Source organism: Lepidochelys kempii, chromosome 2 (assembly GCF_965140265.1).
Source record: "Lepidochelys kempii isolate rLepKem1 chromosome 2, rLepKem1.hap2, whole genome shotgun sequence".
Classification (NCBI taxonomy): domain Eukaryota; kingdom Metazoa; phylum Chordata; order Testudines; family Cheloniidae; genus Lepidochelys; species Lepidochelys kempii.
The window spans coordinates 85,354,316-85,369,563 of NC_133257.1; the positions used below are offsets into that span (position 1 = coordinate 85,354,316).

At 38.1% G+C, this 15,248-nt stretch overlaps 1 protein-coding gene and 1 long non-coding RNA gene across 3 annotated transcripts in view; one reads left to right on the forward strand and one right to left on the reverse strand.

Moving 5' to 3' along the window:
- Window positions 1-15,248, forward strand: part of LOC140906809 (uncharacterized) — a 28,805-nt gene that overhangs the window by 9,665 nt on the left and 3,892 nt on the right. For both annotated transcript variants that reach the window (XR_012157254.1, XR_012157255.1), the window contains exons 2-3: window positions 9,057-9,187; window positions 10,129-10,223. This is a non-coding gene — a long non-coding RNA (uncharacterized lncRNA). The remainder of the gene's footprint in view (window positions 1-9,056; window positions 9,188-10,128; window positions 10,224-15,248) is intronic.
- MYOM1 (myomesin 1) overlaps window positions 9,231-15,248 on the reverse strand; it is a 99,777-nt gene continuing 93,759 nt past the window's right edge. Inside the window, exon 38 of the mRNA XM_073331468.1 lies at window positions 9,231-10,237. Coding sequence (XP_073187569.1) covers window positions 9,944-10,237 — 294 coding nt within the window. The 3' untranslated portion in view covers window positions 9,231-9,943. The remainder of the gene's footprint in view (window positions 10,238-15,248) is intronic.

The following is a 15,248-nucleotide window of genomic DNA, read 5'->3' on the forward strand; positions in this document are numbered from 1 at the left end:
GTTGAAGTTGTTGCATTGTGAATAAATAATGAAAGAATGGCTGGAGCAGTTGGACTAGAGACCCAGGGTACTCTGTCTCTCAGGTGGGTACCCTAACACTGGGCCATAGAGTGATTCTCACTGGCCTAGTGACTTATTTAAATATTTGTCCACAATGGAACAGAGAGAGAAGGGAGCAGTGTTCCAGATTGCCTGGTAAGAGGAGAGTCAACATTCTTCTTGAATTCATCACCCAGCATTTTCCCCAATAAAACATTTGAAGTAATGAGAAAACCATAAGTCTTAATAGGATCCTCACACTCAGGATTTTCAAACACTGGTATGCTTACAACAGGAAAAAGGCTGAAACTTTCCACTCCCTTGTCACTTTCCCCTTTCTCATCTTAATCTTGTGCTGGTTCTACCCCACTCTGCTTTTATTCATATCTATAATCTAGCTATGAATAGATTTTGTAAGATGATTTTGAATACAAAAACCTTTAAAGATGGAGATTTTAAAATAAATTTCACTCAAGTGGAGTAATTGTGTGAGTAGAGACATACTGGGGAATCAGTGGAGAAGATAGGAGATGGGGGAAAGGAAGAAGGAAAGAGGATAAAGAAGGGAGAAGAGGGACTAGAGGGAAAAGAATGGCATGTGAAAGGTACAAGAGGAAGAATGAGTAAAGGGGACAAGACAGACATAATTAAACCAAAGGAAAAAGTCACCCTAAGGAAGTATTTCTGTTGATGTCTCTCTTCCACTCCTTTATGTATCTCTATTCCCAACAGCCTCCCACATTCCTTGTTCTCTTAATTCTTCTCAGCTGTGTAAGAACCTGAAAAGAACCAGTTTCTTCATGAACATTTTCCTCTTTATGTTTTCTTTTGCTCTTTGCTCCTTTCTACAGTCGTAAACATCACTTTGCCTCAGTTCTCCACCATAGGGAAAGCTGTGTGGAGATTTTTTTCCCAGCCATTCTAAATAAATAGAAATGTAGCTTAAATGGAGTATCATTTGTGTATTTAGTTTATAGCTGTTGTTCAGGGATTCAGGGTGAAACTCTGATTTATGCTAATTAGTTTAAGTACTGTTCCTCAATTTGCAGCTGGCTGACACAAAAAATGGGCTCTTTTGTATTATGAAATTAGGTTTTACCAGTCAGAGTCCATAGCCAGAGCTTTCTCAATGACTGGTCAACAAATCTGGAACTCATTCCCACAAGACATCAGGAAAACCAAAAAGCACAGAGTCGTCACTGGAGTGAAATGCAAAACCCAGTTCTACAGTCTGGGCTTCCCACAATAACACCCGAAATATAAATACTTATTTGTATGCATATAAGCAAGGACCAGACCCTCCTGACTGGACCATAGAAAAGAGAAATTCTTCATGCCTCCTCTCTTCTGATCTTTAAAATGTACACTTTAAAGTTTTGGGAGGTGATCGTATACCACAGATGTCCAACATTCTCACTTTTTGTATCTGAACTATTCCGTGCCTATGTTGTTGAATCCAGTTGTTAGACCATCAGGAGATGAGTTTATGATAGGATTGTAAACTAGAATATGAAGAACAATGTGTGCAGGAAAGAGATATTTAGATGATAAAAGGCATCCAAAAGCATATAATGATCAGGATGTGTTTTCAAAATACAGTCACAAATAGGGTTGCCACCCATCCAGGTTTTACCCAATTTGGTTTTTGGCTTCTGTGTCTGGGTGCCATTTAGGGTTGCCAGGTGTCCAGTTTCGACTGAAAAGTCTGATAAAAAAGGGGATCTGGCTGTGTCCTGTCAGATGTACTGATACCAAAAGTCCGGTTACTATGAGGTGAGGGTAGGTGCCAGGTGCCAACTCGTACCTGCTCAGCCAGGGCTGACTCCTACCTGCAGGCTGCAGCAGCTCCTGTGACATCCCCAGAGCAGAGGGAGGCTGGGTGGGGGTGGGGGGGCAGAGGGTGGTGGAGACAATCCAGCGAGGGAAGGGGGAGAGGAGCAAGTGACAGGAGTGGGACCTCAGGGAAAGAGGCAAAAAAGGGGGTGAGTCCTTAGGGGAAAGGGTGGGGCAGGGGGTGGAGCTTCGGGGGTCTGGTTACCAGCAATTAGAAAGGTGGCAACCCTAGTCACAAATGTCTGTACCTGTCTGACTGCAGGATATAGAAATAATTCACATTCTGTCATCATATAATGGACTGAGGAGAAAAGAACAAAATTCCCTGCTTTGTCATGGATAATGGAGCATATAATGAGCTCTCACATTAAAGATTCAAAACACAAGAAAAATATCTATTCAATACCATCGTAAATTGAGTACACTCAACAGTTCTTTTATTTGAGTTGTATTGTAAGTAGTTTAGGGTCATGCAATCAGTTTTACAGAGACAAGATAAAAAGAGAATTTATTTTTAAAAGCACTTTCTTGCCTATGTGAATGACACCAAGTTAGTAATTAAAATGATAATTTTAAAGATTTTATTTAATTATCACCATTTTTGCTGTATGTTTACCTTTTGCATTTCACTCACCTCTAATAATGACACTATACCGGTTAGTAAGTATACCCTAACAGAATACTGTTGTGTCTGTGTTCTAAGCTTTGTAGAGGAATTAAAAACAAAACAAAACAGAAATCCTGATGTATTTTCAGTGACAAAGCAAAAAAAAAAATCCTCGTTTTCTATTCACCGTGCGCTTTGATAAAAACAGCAACAAGCTATTTTGTTTTAAACTGAAACTTACAGGCCCAATCCTGCTTCAATTGAAGTTAATACAGAATTCTGTCATAGATATCCATAGCCTAAATTTGAGCCTTCCGCTACTTGAGAATGGCCATTAAATCAGGCCTTGAAAGAACATTCAAGTCAATGGAAAGGCCCCTACCGACTTGAATAAGAGCTGGATCAGGCACTGAATGGCAAAAACCTGCCTCATTGTTATATTTATCACCGTAGATATTCATGGTTCTTTGATGCAGGCAAAGACAGATTCCCTGCCCTGAACAGCTTTAAAGAACGATTGATAAGATTATGCAAGTTTCAAATAATCACAACAGTAAACAGTTAAGAAGCATACAAAACAAGCAGCAAATGACAATATTTGCACAGCAGTGACATTTTTAAAGGGCAGAGTTCCTCTAGTTGCTGCTCTCTCACTCAGTGATTTGATACAAAAGTCATTATTTCTCCTCTGGACTAGTTACCATGTTTCTGCTGCAGTCAAAAGCCAATACATGGCTAACAACATTTGTATCATTTGAGTTGCCATTTAAAAAAATCTCATAGTGTAGAATCACTCGCTTCAGTGTTTTTGTATCAAACCAGTGCTACACTAGCATATATGACTTGTCAGCCTGATTTGCCCGTGTGCTACTCCAGGTTTCTATTGATTTGAATGGAGTTACAATGATGTAAAACAGAAGTAATACAGTAGTGAACCAGGCCCTATGTGTCAAACAGTAACTGTAGCTGATGGGAACAGTCTTAGCAATAGTTCAGTCTGAGATGTATTCATTCTTAGGGGTTGTTTTGTTTTCTGAATTTCTTGCTTAATCCATATTTTGCTATGTGTTATTTAGCATCTGCTGGCAACTTGCTGTCTCTCAGAATGAACCATTCTGTATGGGTCATCCTAAATTGTTCAAGTTCTGGTTTGTCTGGTGACATCCACCTTGTTTACAGGAAAGTTGTTAGCATTGCCAGAGTGAAAACTTACTCAAATTGCCTCCAAACAAGGCCCAATTTAACTACCATTTAAATCACTGGGAGTCTTTCCATTGTTTTTAATGGGAGCTGCATGGGGCCATTGGATCCATGTTCAATAAGAAGCATCAAAGTATCAGCAAATGATTTAAAAATTCTAAACTTTTCTTTCTTGAATATATTTCTGTACAAGTTCATTAAAAATGGCCAGTGTTTATGTTTTTCAATGTTCCAAAATTTGTCATAGAGCTTATACCCTGGAAATATGTTATGAGCCTAATTCTTTTAATTGGATAATAATCCTCTGAACTATCAAAGAAAACCACTTCTCGCCTGGGTAAAGCAAGCAGAATTTGGCCTTGAGAGTCTTAAAATCAATTTAAAAAATTCCCTAGAAATGTACAAAATTCAAAGCTATGAGTTATCCAAATACCAGTAACCACCAAAAAAAAAAGTAAAAAAAAGTTTAAGTTTGTGTTGTAAATCAACAAAAGACATTTTGAACTCATTATTGTTCTTTTCACCTTGCTTCTAGGCATCCACTTTTCAACTTCTGCCATTTTTATGCAAAGGTATCTAAGTGGCCAGAGATATGGAACTCCTTAGCACAAACTTGAATCACTGACTTATGTATGAATATTGTAATGCTGTAAAGCATAATGATTAGTATGAATTGGTCTAACCCTTCTACATAGCTCTGTACAATATCAATGCTTTTTTTCAGCCCCTTTTTCAGAGTAGTAAATATGATGCTTCTTGACAGGATATATCATAAGGTCTTCTAATCACACCTGTGATTGTTCCAGTGCATAGAATCACCTTATCAAAGCCTGACTCACTGGCTAGCCAGATACATTTTAAAGAATATTTAGAAGCAACTGCAATGTATTTAATCAATGACATTAAGATGTGAATGTAACGAAAAAAACCAACAACCCATTGTGTGTTGTGAAGCCGTTACAAGGGTAATAAGCAGAATTAGGAAGTCTTTCTGTAAATATATTATGGAGATGCTAAATCCTATGAAAGTTCAACACAAGATCAATATCTTTTTCGTAATAAAATCATTACACACATACAGTAACATCATAGTTTTATTCAGGTGTTTGTTTCCACTGATTTCTTTCCCTGTCTAATCAAGCTTCCTGTGGGATGAAGAATTATTTCTGGTACTGTAGATTTCACATCACTCTCCTTTGCAGCTTGCCAGCTACCTTCTCGATCATCTCCCTCTTCCACAATCAGGGTTTCATTTGGATCAGGTGTCTCTTCTGTAGCAATAATCTCTTCTACATGTGGCTTAACAAAATCTGATTTAGGAGAAGTAATACAGATTCTCACCTATTTACTCTGCTTGACATAACACAAAGGCATGTAGCGTGTTGATTTATTTTAGCTTTGTTTATGACCTTTTTTCTCTTCCTTTCCCTCTTCCCACACCTATTTAAGGAGGTTCTGCACTAGAACTCATGTTGTAATTTTATATAGAGAGCCTACAGTGAGCTAGTGCCTTTACAGACATGTAAGTAAACAGGTCCATGCCTAAAGAGTTTGTATACTAAGGGACAGAACTGGCAAACATTTACTCACATAAGAACATTGGCCAAGATTTTCTAAAGTGACTAGTGATTTGGGGTGCTCAACTTCAGACACCAAAAGGGGCCTGATTTTCCGAAAGTCTGGAGCACCCAGCCCTCTGAAAACCAAGCATCTCAAGTTAGGCATGTTAAACACTTGTCACTTTTGAAAATCTTGCCCATTATATGTATATGTGGCTTAAGAACTCATATCTAGGAAGTAATGATCTGCATGGACTTCTAAGAGCATAATGTCAGACTTATTTTTCTTCTTGGAGCTGCACCCATTTTAATGAAGGAGTTCTTACCTTCTTTCTCCCCTTCATTGTGACAATTACTTGTGACAGTTGCTTTTTTCCTTTTAGCTATAGTTATTGTATTTAGATTAGGTCCCTGCACATCAGCATCATGCATAACCATGCCAATCTGTGCCATCACAGGAGTCACAATCACCTGTACCAAAGAAAGAACAAAGAATGCACAAGCAAGAAATGCAGATGCATCAGAAATTCTCTTTTAAACAACAGCGATAGAACCCCTATAATCAATATATTTAGAAATAGGTATCAGTCTAAATTCTTCATCCAGCTATACATATACATAATGCCTGTTGAAATGAAGAGGCACAGAATTTGGCCCATTATTTAGTAGATGATCCGTGTATCTAATTAATGCTCTCCATTACACCATTCATAATGGGAATATTCCCCTGTAGCTGTGTCAAATATATGGAGGAATGATGGGGACAGATTTTTGGAGAGAAAACAAAATTCTGCAAGAAAAATGAAACTGTATTAAAACTATACTTGCAAGAAAGATTAGTTAATCTACTACTCCAATAAGAAATGGCCAAACTATGCTCTGAGCTACACCTCTGAAATCCTATTGATTTCACTGATGATGCAAAAGTGTAACTTGGAGCAGGTTTAATCAATTGTGCTTTATAATTACAGTGTAAGTTCTGGGCCCAAAATGGAATGATCTAATTATCAGCTTTCAATTTGCTTCATATCATATTAAGTGAAAGTATCAAATTCATTGGCAACATTTATATTTAAATTTCAGAAGGTTAATTATGGCATATTAAACAATGAGGCTACTTTCCCTGCTTTCATTTTGAAAATAAAAAGTAAGGAGCACTTTTACTTTGTTTAAGATATAGAAATTCTGTGTAAACAAAGTTCCAGTTGATTTTTTTAATTCCTTAAGCCTTCATCCAAAGCATTTATGCATCTGCTTAAACTTTAAGCTTGTTAGTTGTTCCATTGAAACCACAGGACTACCTGTGCTTAAAGATAAGCACATACTTAAATGCTTTGGTGGATCAGACTTACGAGACAAATCCTGCTTGCCTTACTTATGTAAGTGTTGCAGTTGAAGTCAGTTACTGCATAAACATAGACAGGTTTTGCTTTGGATGTATAAATTCAAAATCTTCAACCTTTCTTAGAAATTAGTCAAGATCTTACTATTCCAGTGCAAAAGTGACCTACATCAATGTTGATAAATGCGTTAAAATTTGTCCTGTTACCTGAGCCATACAGAATTTAGTAATTTCAGTTCACAAAGGTCCGCACAATCCTTTCTCTTCAGTTTTGATCTAAAGGGGATTTGTGCCCCTTGAGTGTCACTTTTCAGTTGATTTCTTAGCAATCTATTAGAAACTGCAAGTTCTGCAGGATTTAAAACAGAAGTCAGCCTAGGTTAATTCAAAATGTTTGTCAAGGTCATGAATCTTTTGGAGATAAGTTGAGCTCAGCTTCAGATTTATAACAAAAAAACCCAAACTGGGCAAACGTTGCATGGTTTTGTGTTTCTTGCTGAATGTTTTATAGTGTTCTTACTTTTAGAAAAAGAAATTTCTCAAATTTTAAAGCTATCAAAGTACACTGTTACTTTTTCATACATAAGACTTCTGGGGTCAATCCTGCATCCACTGCACTCCTCACATGAATAAGGGCTACACACTAAACTCCAAAGGATTTAATTACCATCAGCACTTACCTTTTTGATTCTCACAGAGCTGCCATTACTACAGCAAGGGAAACTGCAGAATTTGTGGATTCACAATAGTTGAGATGTTATAGGAGATAAAAGTGTGTGAAAAGGTGAGCACAGATCATGCTTAAATAAAATGCTGAAAATATGTTAGTTCTATAGATTTTGATGTGACAAATCATGCTGCTGTGAGATCTATTCTGAAAAAAAAATAACATGGTGTATTCCACATGATATTAAGATAAGTTTTCTCTCAAAATTAGAGACTGAGTTGATAATGACCTAAGATGCTGGAAATACGTATGAATTCCATTGCTCCAGCTCATTTAATAATGAGCAAAGGCACTTTTGTAAATCACTGACAAATATACAGTATTACCACTGCCACCACAGAAGGCAGTTGTTGCAGAGGATCAAAGATTTGGATTAGTGGTTATATAAAGCTTTCAGCTGAAAAATAGTTTGTTTAGGATTTGATGAATACCTACTTTGTAACCTTCATAAGAACAATGGGAAAAACTGCAGAGACTATGAATTAAAAAAAGTATCGTTAATCTGTTATTGCTCACGTCTGTGAAGATTGAGACAGTGTAACTAACTGAATTTTAAGAAGTGAACTGACTTTATTGGAGCTACATATTCTACTCTTTCTCTACTTTATTATGAGGAAAAGCTGTAGGTAACAATAAAGTTCAGTGAATACATTACCAATTCATTGCTGGTTTTCACCCACAATGGCCAGTAAAAGACAGGATACAAAGTTCTTGGGAGCAGAAAGTCTGCTGGAGGAAGATTGTTGCAGGACAAGGCTGCCACAACGTCCCTTCTACCAGAGGCCCATAGGAACCATCAGAGCCTCTCACACGGGTGGCATGGGGGTTTAAGTGTGTGGTTCAGTGGAGCTGGGTGATGTGCTGATCCGGCACGTCCACACTGCAGTGTCCACTGGCACTGGCTCCAACAGAAACTTATGCTGATCTTTCCTTGGGCAAACCGCAGGAAGGGCAGTGAGGGAAAGATTACCTGCCCTTCTCCATGGGTGAATCTCCTCGTAGAATGGAGTAGGCCTTGTTGTCACAGTGTAATGTAAGCTATGCCTCTCTGTCCCTGTTAGGCTATATCTGGCCCAGTGACCGCTTTTCAGAAGTCATTAAGTTCCCTGCATCAATAACAGGGCTTGGCACTTATATAACATTTCATCTTCAAACAAAAATAATTATTAGTTGGTTAAGTAAATAGTACTGTCCTAATTTTATGTAGGGGAAAACAAAAACAGAGAATTTAAGAGACTTGGTTAAGTCCACTTCATTAGAGTCACAATAGGGTTAAATTTGGCCAGCAAATCAATGGTAGAACTGAGATTAAGAATTTAGGAGTTCCTGGGTCCTATCAACATGCTTAGTTCACCAGAAAATGCTGCTTCTACTCTACATGATGTAATTGAGAAAAAATGTCAGTCACCAGAGCTTATATCCCTTGGAAATAAATGTATAAAAAGACAATATTGAATGTACTATTTATCAGCTTATGTTACTTCAAATACTCATTGCTAGTTTTCTGTGGTGTTAATGTCCAATAACAGATGTTAATATGCTGAACTTTAAGAAAGAGATTTTCTATGGCCTCAATTAAGCAAAATACTTAAGCACTTGCTTAACTTCAGGTATATGAGTAGAACTGTCAAAGTCAATGGAACTACTCGTGAATGTGCTTAAGTGCCTTGTTGAACTAGGGTCTGAAGTTGGTGAAGATCAGAATTGAAATATGTGGAGGTTTCAGTGATTTCACTCTGTGTTTTATAGTAAAGACCAAAGTGAAGACTACCACAGTCAAAAGGGCCACTACAGGAAGTTGCAATGGTGAAGAAGTTAACTGGAAGGTGCTGTGAACAACTACCAGACCAGTGACCAACAAAACAAGACAGTGAAACAAGGTAGAAGCAGAGATGAAAGAAATGTGTTCCATTTATTTGTGACCATTGAGGAGGACTCATACACTGTTGTTGACATGAGTGCACATTAATATTATAGCAACACATAAGAGATATTTGTTGATTTAGCATCCTGGGGCTCATTCTTATTTATACTACAGCCCCTTTACACTACTCAGACAGTATAAACAAGCCTTAAAGTGGTTGTAAATTACATTTAGTCCCATTTTAAGGACCTTTCTTTATACTGCCAAAACTGTGTAAATGGGCCTTAGTGTAAATGAGAATCAGGACCTCTGTTTCTAATAGCTATAGTACACTCCATATATACTACTTTACCACAGTCTGACCAAATCTAAATTGCTGCTCAGAAAAACATCTCCTTTAAGCCTTGATCATTCTTAATCCTTTCAGCCACCTCATTAATTACCTCCCTTGAAACTCTCCCTCACTCTGCTTGTTTGTATTGTATGGAGGATGAGGGTCAAATTTTGGACCTGATGCTGCATTCAGTAGGAATTTGGCTGATTTAAGATGTGCAGGGTTAGGCTCTGAGTGGTTAGCTATAAGAGAATGGTCTTTAAATATATATTAGTAAAGGCACTATTTTGCTTGGTGTAAATACATGTAATAAAAACACAAGTGAAGTGAGTGGAAGGATCCAAGGCTATTTGCTATGCATAAAACAATTTACACACATGAATTATGCCAGTATATCATTCAATCTCTCCCCCATACTTCTGTTTCCTCGTCTCAAATTCACACTCTCTTTTTATCTCCTTTACTGGGCTCAGGCTGAGATACTTCATCTTCTCCCTCAGGTATGAACACACTTACAGTGAAATCACTGGTTTCTGTGCCATATTTGTTTTTCACCAAAATGCTATATCTCCCAGAGTCGATTGTGTTGACGCCAGTCATAGTAAAGCTGGCGCTTTTTCCAGATTCATATTTCAGGATGCAGTGGGCATCTGCAGTCAACGGTTTCTCATTCTTCAGCCACGTGACCTCTGGGACAGGATCTCCCCAGACATTACAAGTAAGATTAAGCGCCTACAAAAAATGTACAAATGGGATATAAATAACAGTTGTTAACTGATTTTTTTGCATCCATTTGGATGAATAATTCCCTGAAAGTCCCCTCTTAGCTTCCTGCTATTAGACAATGGATTCCCCTTAAGCATCCAAGATCAATAATTTCTGATGTAGTCTGATCCATCATGAAGGAAGAGAATGAACACAACTAATTAAAAAGCTCCATTAAAGCCTTCAGTATTTTATGGACCCTCTTCCCTCATGACCATTACCACAACCCCCTCTGCATTGTTTAATACAAAAATTAGACATTAGCAGCATCTGAATGTTAGGCCTTAAATGAGAATTTGAAGAACTATCTTCAAATTGGATGGATTTGTTCAGGTTAATTCTATAAGAGTACCACAAAAATAAAGGCAAATCTCCCTAAATATGATAAATGCTTAACCATTAAATGACCATGAATTAATCTCAAGTTTAAGAATGCCCTAAATTACATCCTGACAATTTCACAAACAGATCGAGTTGTTTTACAGACTCCCACAAAACAGCATAACATCTAACGGCTACTATTTTTATCTGAAATCAGTACAGTTTTCAGGGCCAATTTCTGCCCTTGGATGCTCACACATGTATTTCCCTTTGAAGTTAATCGGAGCTAAATCTGCATGCGTGCTGAATTTGGTCCTAACATTAAGGCAGTTACTTCATTAGCAGAGGGCCAGTTGTTAGAAAGATCACCCTGACAGTTTAATAGCTGCTGCAGATTTGCAAATCTATCTCATACACCAGTAGTCAGAGCTCCTTTAATTTTTCTCTCTCAATGCCAACCCAGAAATACCCACAGGGAAGATATTTAGACATGTAAATGTGTAGTATGCCATTCACTTCAATACAAAGGATGAAACTGGTCCTTATTTATTAAAAAAAGTACAAAGTTAAAATAAAATTAAGATACAATTACTAAAAGAATGAAGGCTCTCACAGCTGGGGCATATCCCACCGCTTCCCTTTAGGGACATATAGGATCTCCAGGAGTTGAACCTTATTTGTCTCAGAATGTTGCCTTAAGTGAGAGCAGTTGCCTAGAAAGGAGGCCTAATGTGTCCTAAAAATGTCATCCTGCTTAAGTTAGCTGTTACTTCTCCCAAGAGATTCAAAGCCCTGGTGGCTTTTTCAAGCCCTACTCCTAATTGTAAGTTTCATTCTTCCAATCACAATGCCATGTGACTTATGTGATCAACTGCAACTAATAAATACAGCAATAAATATTCACAACAGATTGTCGGGAATCAATTAATAGTAGGAAAAAAATTTGCAAAATGATCTCTCATTGGGTAAATTCAAATAACGAGTACATTTGCTCACCAACATTCTGCAAGCAGAAAGAAAAGCTAAATAAGTCAAACCAATTATTCTGTGTGAATTAATGACTTGTCTCTCTACATCCCTAGTCCCCCCAGTCAGACGCAGGTGAGTATAGAAACACTGCTGGGGTCTAGAATTCAGAACATGTCTAATTTTTTCTTCTTTGCTTAGGTTTTCCACTGTGTGCAAATATTGCCCCTTCTCTTGAGCCAAAGTATGGAATTCAGCTCACTAAAATGTTGTGAAAAGTAGTTAACTGGTGCTTGTGTTCAAGATAGTCCCTTCAAAGGCTAACATCTCAAGCTCCAGTGTTAGCTTTAATTCTGCATACCCTGGATGTGTATGTTGAGCTGGGAGTCAGGCCGTGGGTAATGTCCGTTTTCTGGGGTTAAACATTTCCTCCTCTCCTTTTCCCCATTTTTAAAAATAATTCGTTTGTAAACAATTACAGTACAAATTCTTTCAAAAGACAATATGCAGGAATCAAATAATAGATCACATATAAGAAAATATAAAAATAAAGTCCATCAAATCTTGTTTGAAAAGTCCATAGAAATGAACACTTCAGAGACAGTCAAGTGTAGAGAAGTATGGTTTAAGTGGGACTTAAATGGCGTGCAGGCCTTATGCTGGCACTCTGCACTGAGGGGGATTTCATCTCTATGATGCTGAGCCTTCCAGGCAGAGCTTCAGCCCTAACATTCTGAACAGAAAAATCCATCAGTTTAATATCAGTCTCACTGTTTCTTTTCCTACATCTGTAATATACTGCTTGCAATGTAAGATATGATTTAAAACAGTCTGTTTCAAATTTAGTTTGAAGGGTTTTATTCCAGAGAAAATCATCTCCTGTGAGATGATAGGGGTGGAATGTAGTGAAAAACCGGAATCAGCGTTCTGTTCCTCTAATTCAGTGGCTCTCAACTTTTTCAGACTACTGTACCCCTTTCAGGAGTCTGATTTGTCTTGAGTACCCCCAAGTTTCACTGCACTTAAAATCTACTCGTTTACTAAATCAGGCATAAAAATACAGAAGTGTCACAGGACCCTCTTACTGAAGAATTGCTTACTTTCGCATTTTTACCATATAATTATAAAACACATCAATTGGAATATAAATGTACTTACATTTCAGTGTTTAGTATATACAGCAGCATAAACAAGTCATTGTCTGCACAAAATTTTGGTTTGTACGGACTTTGCTTGTGCTTTTTATGTAGCCTGTTGTAAAACTAGGCAAATATCTAGATGAGTTCATGTACCCCCTGGAAGACCTTTGCGTACCCCTGGGGGAACACATACCTCTGATTGAGAGCCAAATCTCTAAATTACCTGCTTCTAATGCAGATTCATCTAACGGTGACTGTGGAAGGGACTGAAAATATTCCTGCCCCATGTTGTTAGCCTGATTTAGTCATGGAAAGATCAATGGTAAAAAATATCCAATAGACCTCCCTCTTTCCCTTCCTGCCTCAGGAATAATGGCGAAAGGTGAAAAAAGACATCCACCCATAAAATCAAGAAAAGGGGGAGACAGAAAAAAATAATATCTCCTCAAACCTAAAGTACTTCTTCATGGTGGACCTCACTTCAGGGGATTCCCCGAAACAATAAACAAAATCCCCAAGAGATTAAAAAGGGAACAAGAGGAAGAAAAATATCCCTCCTCCTCCAAAAAATATGTAACTTGGTGAGAACAGAGAAAAGGTGAAAAGAGAAAAGACCCTATCTGGTCTCCAGCAGCAGCCATGGTCGGAGAGTAAGTGGGGCTCTTAAACCTGTTCTCTTGGAGTCCTCTGGCATTAAATAATCATGTTTTTGATTGCAGAGATGTTTAAAAAGCTGAAGGAACGGGGGAAAAAAAACATATTATTCCTGGCTATTCAAGGACTCTGAATATGAACAGCTCAGCCACACCTGGACACTGCAGCCAGTGAAGAGTCTATAGTTTCATTCTCTATTCAGTGCTTCTATATCAGGGGTTCTCAAATGGGGGGGTCGTGTCCTCTCAGGTGATCACAAGGTGGTTACACAGGGGTCATGAGCTGTCAGCTCCCTGGGCCTGACAGACCCAAGCCCCCATTAAATTAAATCTCCCCATTTTAATTTATATCGGGAGGTCACACTCAGAGGCTTGCTGTGTGAAAGGGGTCACCAATACAAAAAGTTTGAAAACCATGTTCTATTTTGTGTCCGCATTCTTTGAAAGCTAAGGGATCAGTACTGAATTGTCCCTATTGTCATTGCAAGGTCCTAATGAGTTACTGTCAGTGACGCAGAGAGTTATACTGGATGCATCACTCAAACCCTAACAGTCTAGACTTGTGCCAATTTTTCCCTAACTGAGAGAAACAGCAGTGCCAATAACCCTTTCCTCCTTCAAATAGTTTCTTAAAATAACTTCCCCTTTTGCTTAGCCTTACATCACTGATCTGATTACTGGTGCTGTGTGTTCCCACTCTGATGCACCCACTTCTTTATTGTTTGTGTTCTGCCTATTTAAGTGGAAAGATAATTCTTATATTTCAGTATGAAGATGGTAAAATCCCTGGTCATTTTAAAATCTTCTGGGCGGGAGTTGCATTACAGTGGGCCTGCTGCCAAGGCCTGATCCTTTGTATCTAGCATTGCATCTATCTGTTTTAGACATTTTTGCCCTTAGGACAGGGACCTTATCAACATACGTGTTGCTAAAACACTATGCACACCTATGGCATTATAGAAATCCCAGATTATAATACGTGTCAAATCTTGAGGTCTTTCTTCTAGTACGAGCTGCAAAACACTCTGGCCTGCTCCTGTTGGGGAGGGCAGCTTCCCCCTCCAAAGATCATTCCCTTTCTTCAGGGGAACTCTCCATCACTCATGCTTGGCGCAATGAGGGGGAAGAAGGAAAGGACTAGAAACGCCCTCTGGATAGTTGGCAGGAGATTTGCACACCCTCAAGGAGACCAGGTGACCTATATTCCGCATTAGCAGAGCTCCTAACAGAAATCAGATTACAAAACAGGATGAACACTTTTGTTTTTAAAAAGTCACTCCTGACTCAGTTAACATACCCATGTAAATCACTGGAAGTTTTGCGCGAGTAAAAACAGAATGAGAATTTCAGAATTTGGCCCCCTGCCATATATATATAATATAACTTACAGTAATACCCACTGTCAATTCAAATCTTCACCTGGTGTGCTGTGATTTGATACTTGGGCTTTTCAGATTACATTACAAAACTGAAAAACCATTTATGAATATCAGTGCAAACATCTTTGGCCATCTGGAACATTATCAAATGCTGTTAAAACAAACATCAATTCATATATTCCACTACACACAATTCAATACAAAAATTGCATGTAAATAACATTATGGATATGTTTTTAAATTAAAGGGCCAAATCTGCATACACCTGGAAATTCAAAGTCAAGGATGAAAAATCTGCTCCCCTCAGTTTGTATGATTGCACTAGATGTAGCAGCTCTTATGTATACTGTGATAAAAGAAAATCTAACGGCTCCTTGTAACTGCTACACCCTGCATTACCTCACTTTACATTTTAAAATGTCATTGAGGATTGCATGAGAGTTTCATGAATTACAAACCAGGTGTAAACAGATGCTCCCATCTCTCCAGAATACACACAAACACTGGGGACAAATGAGTC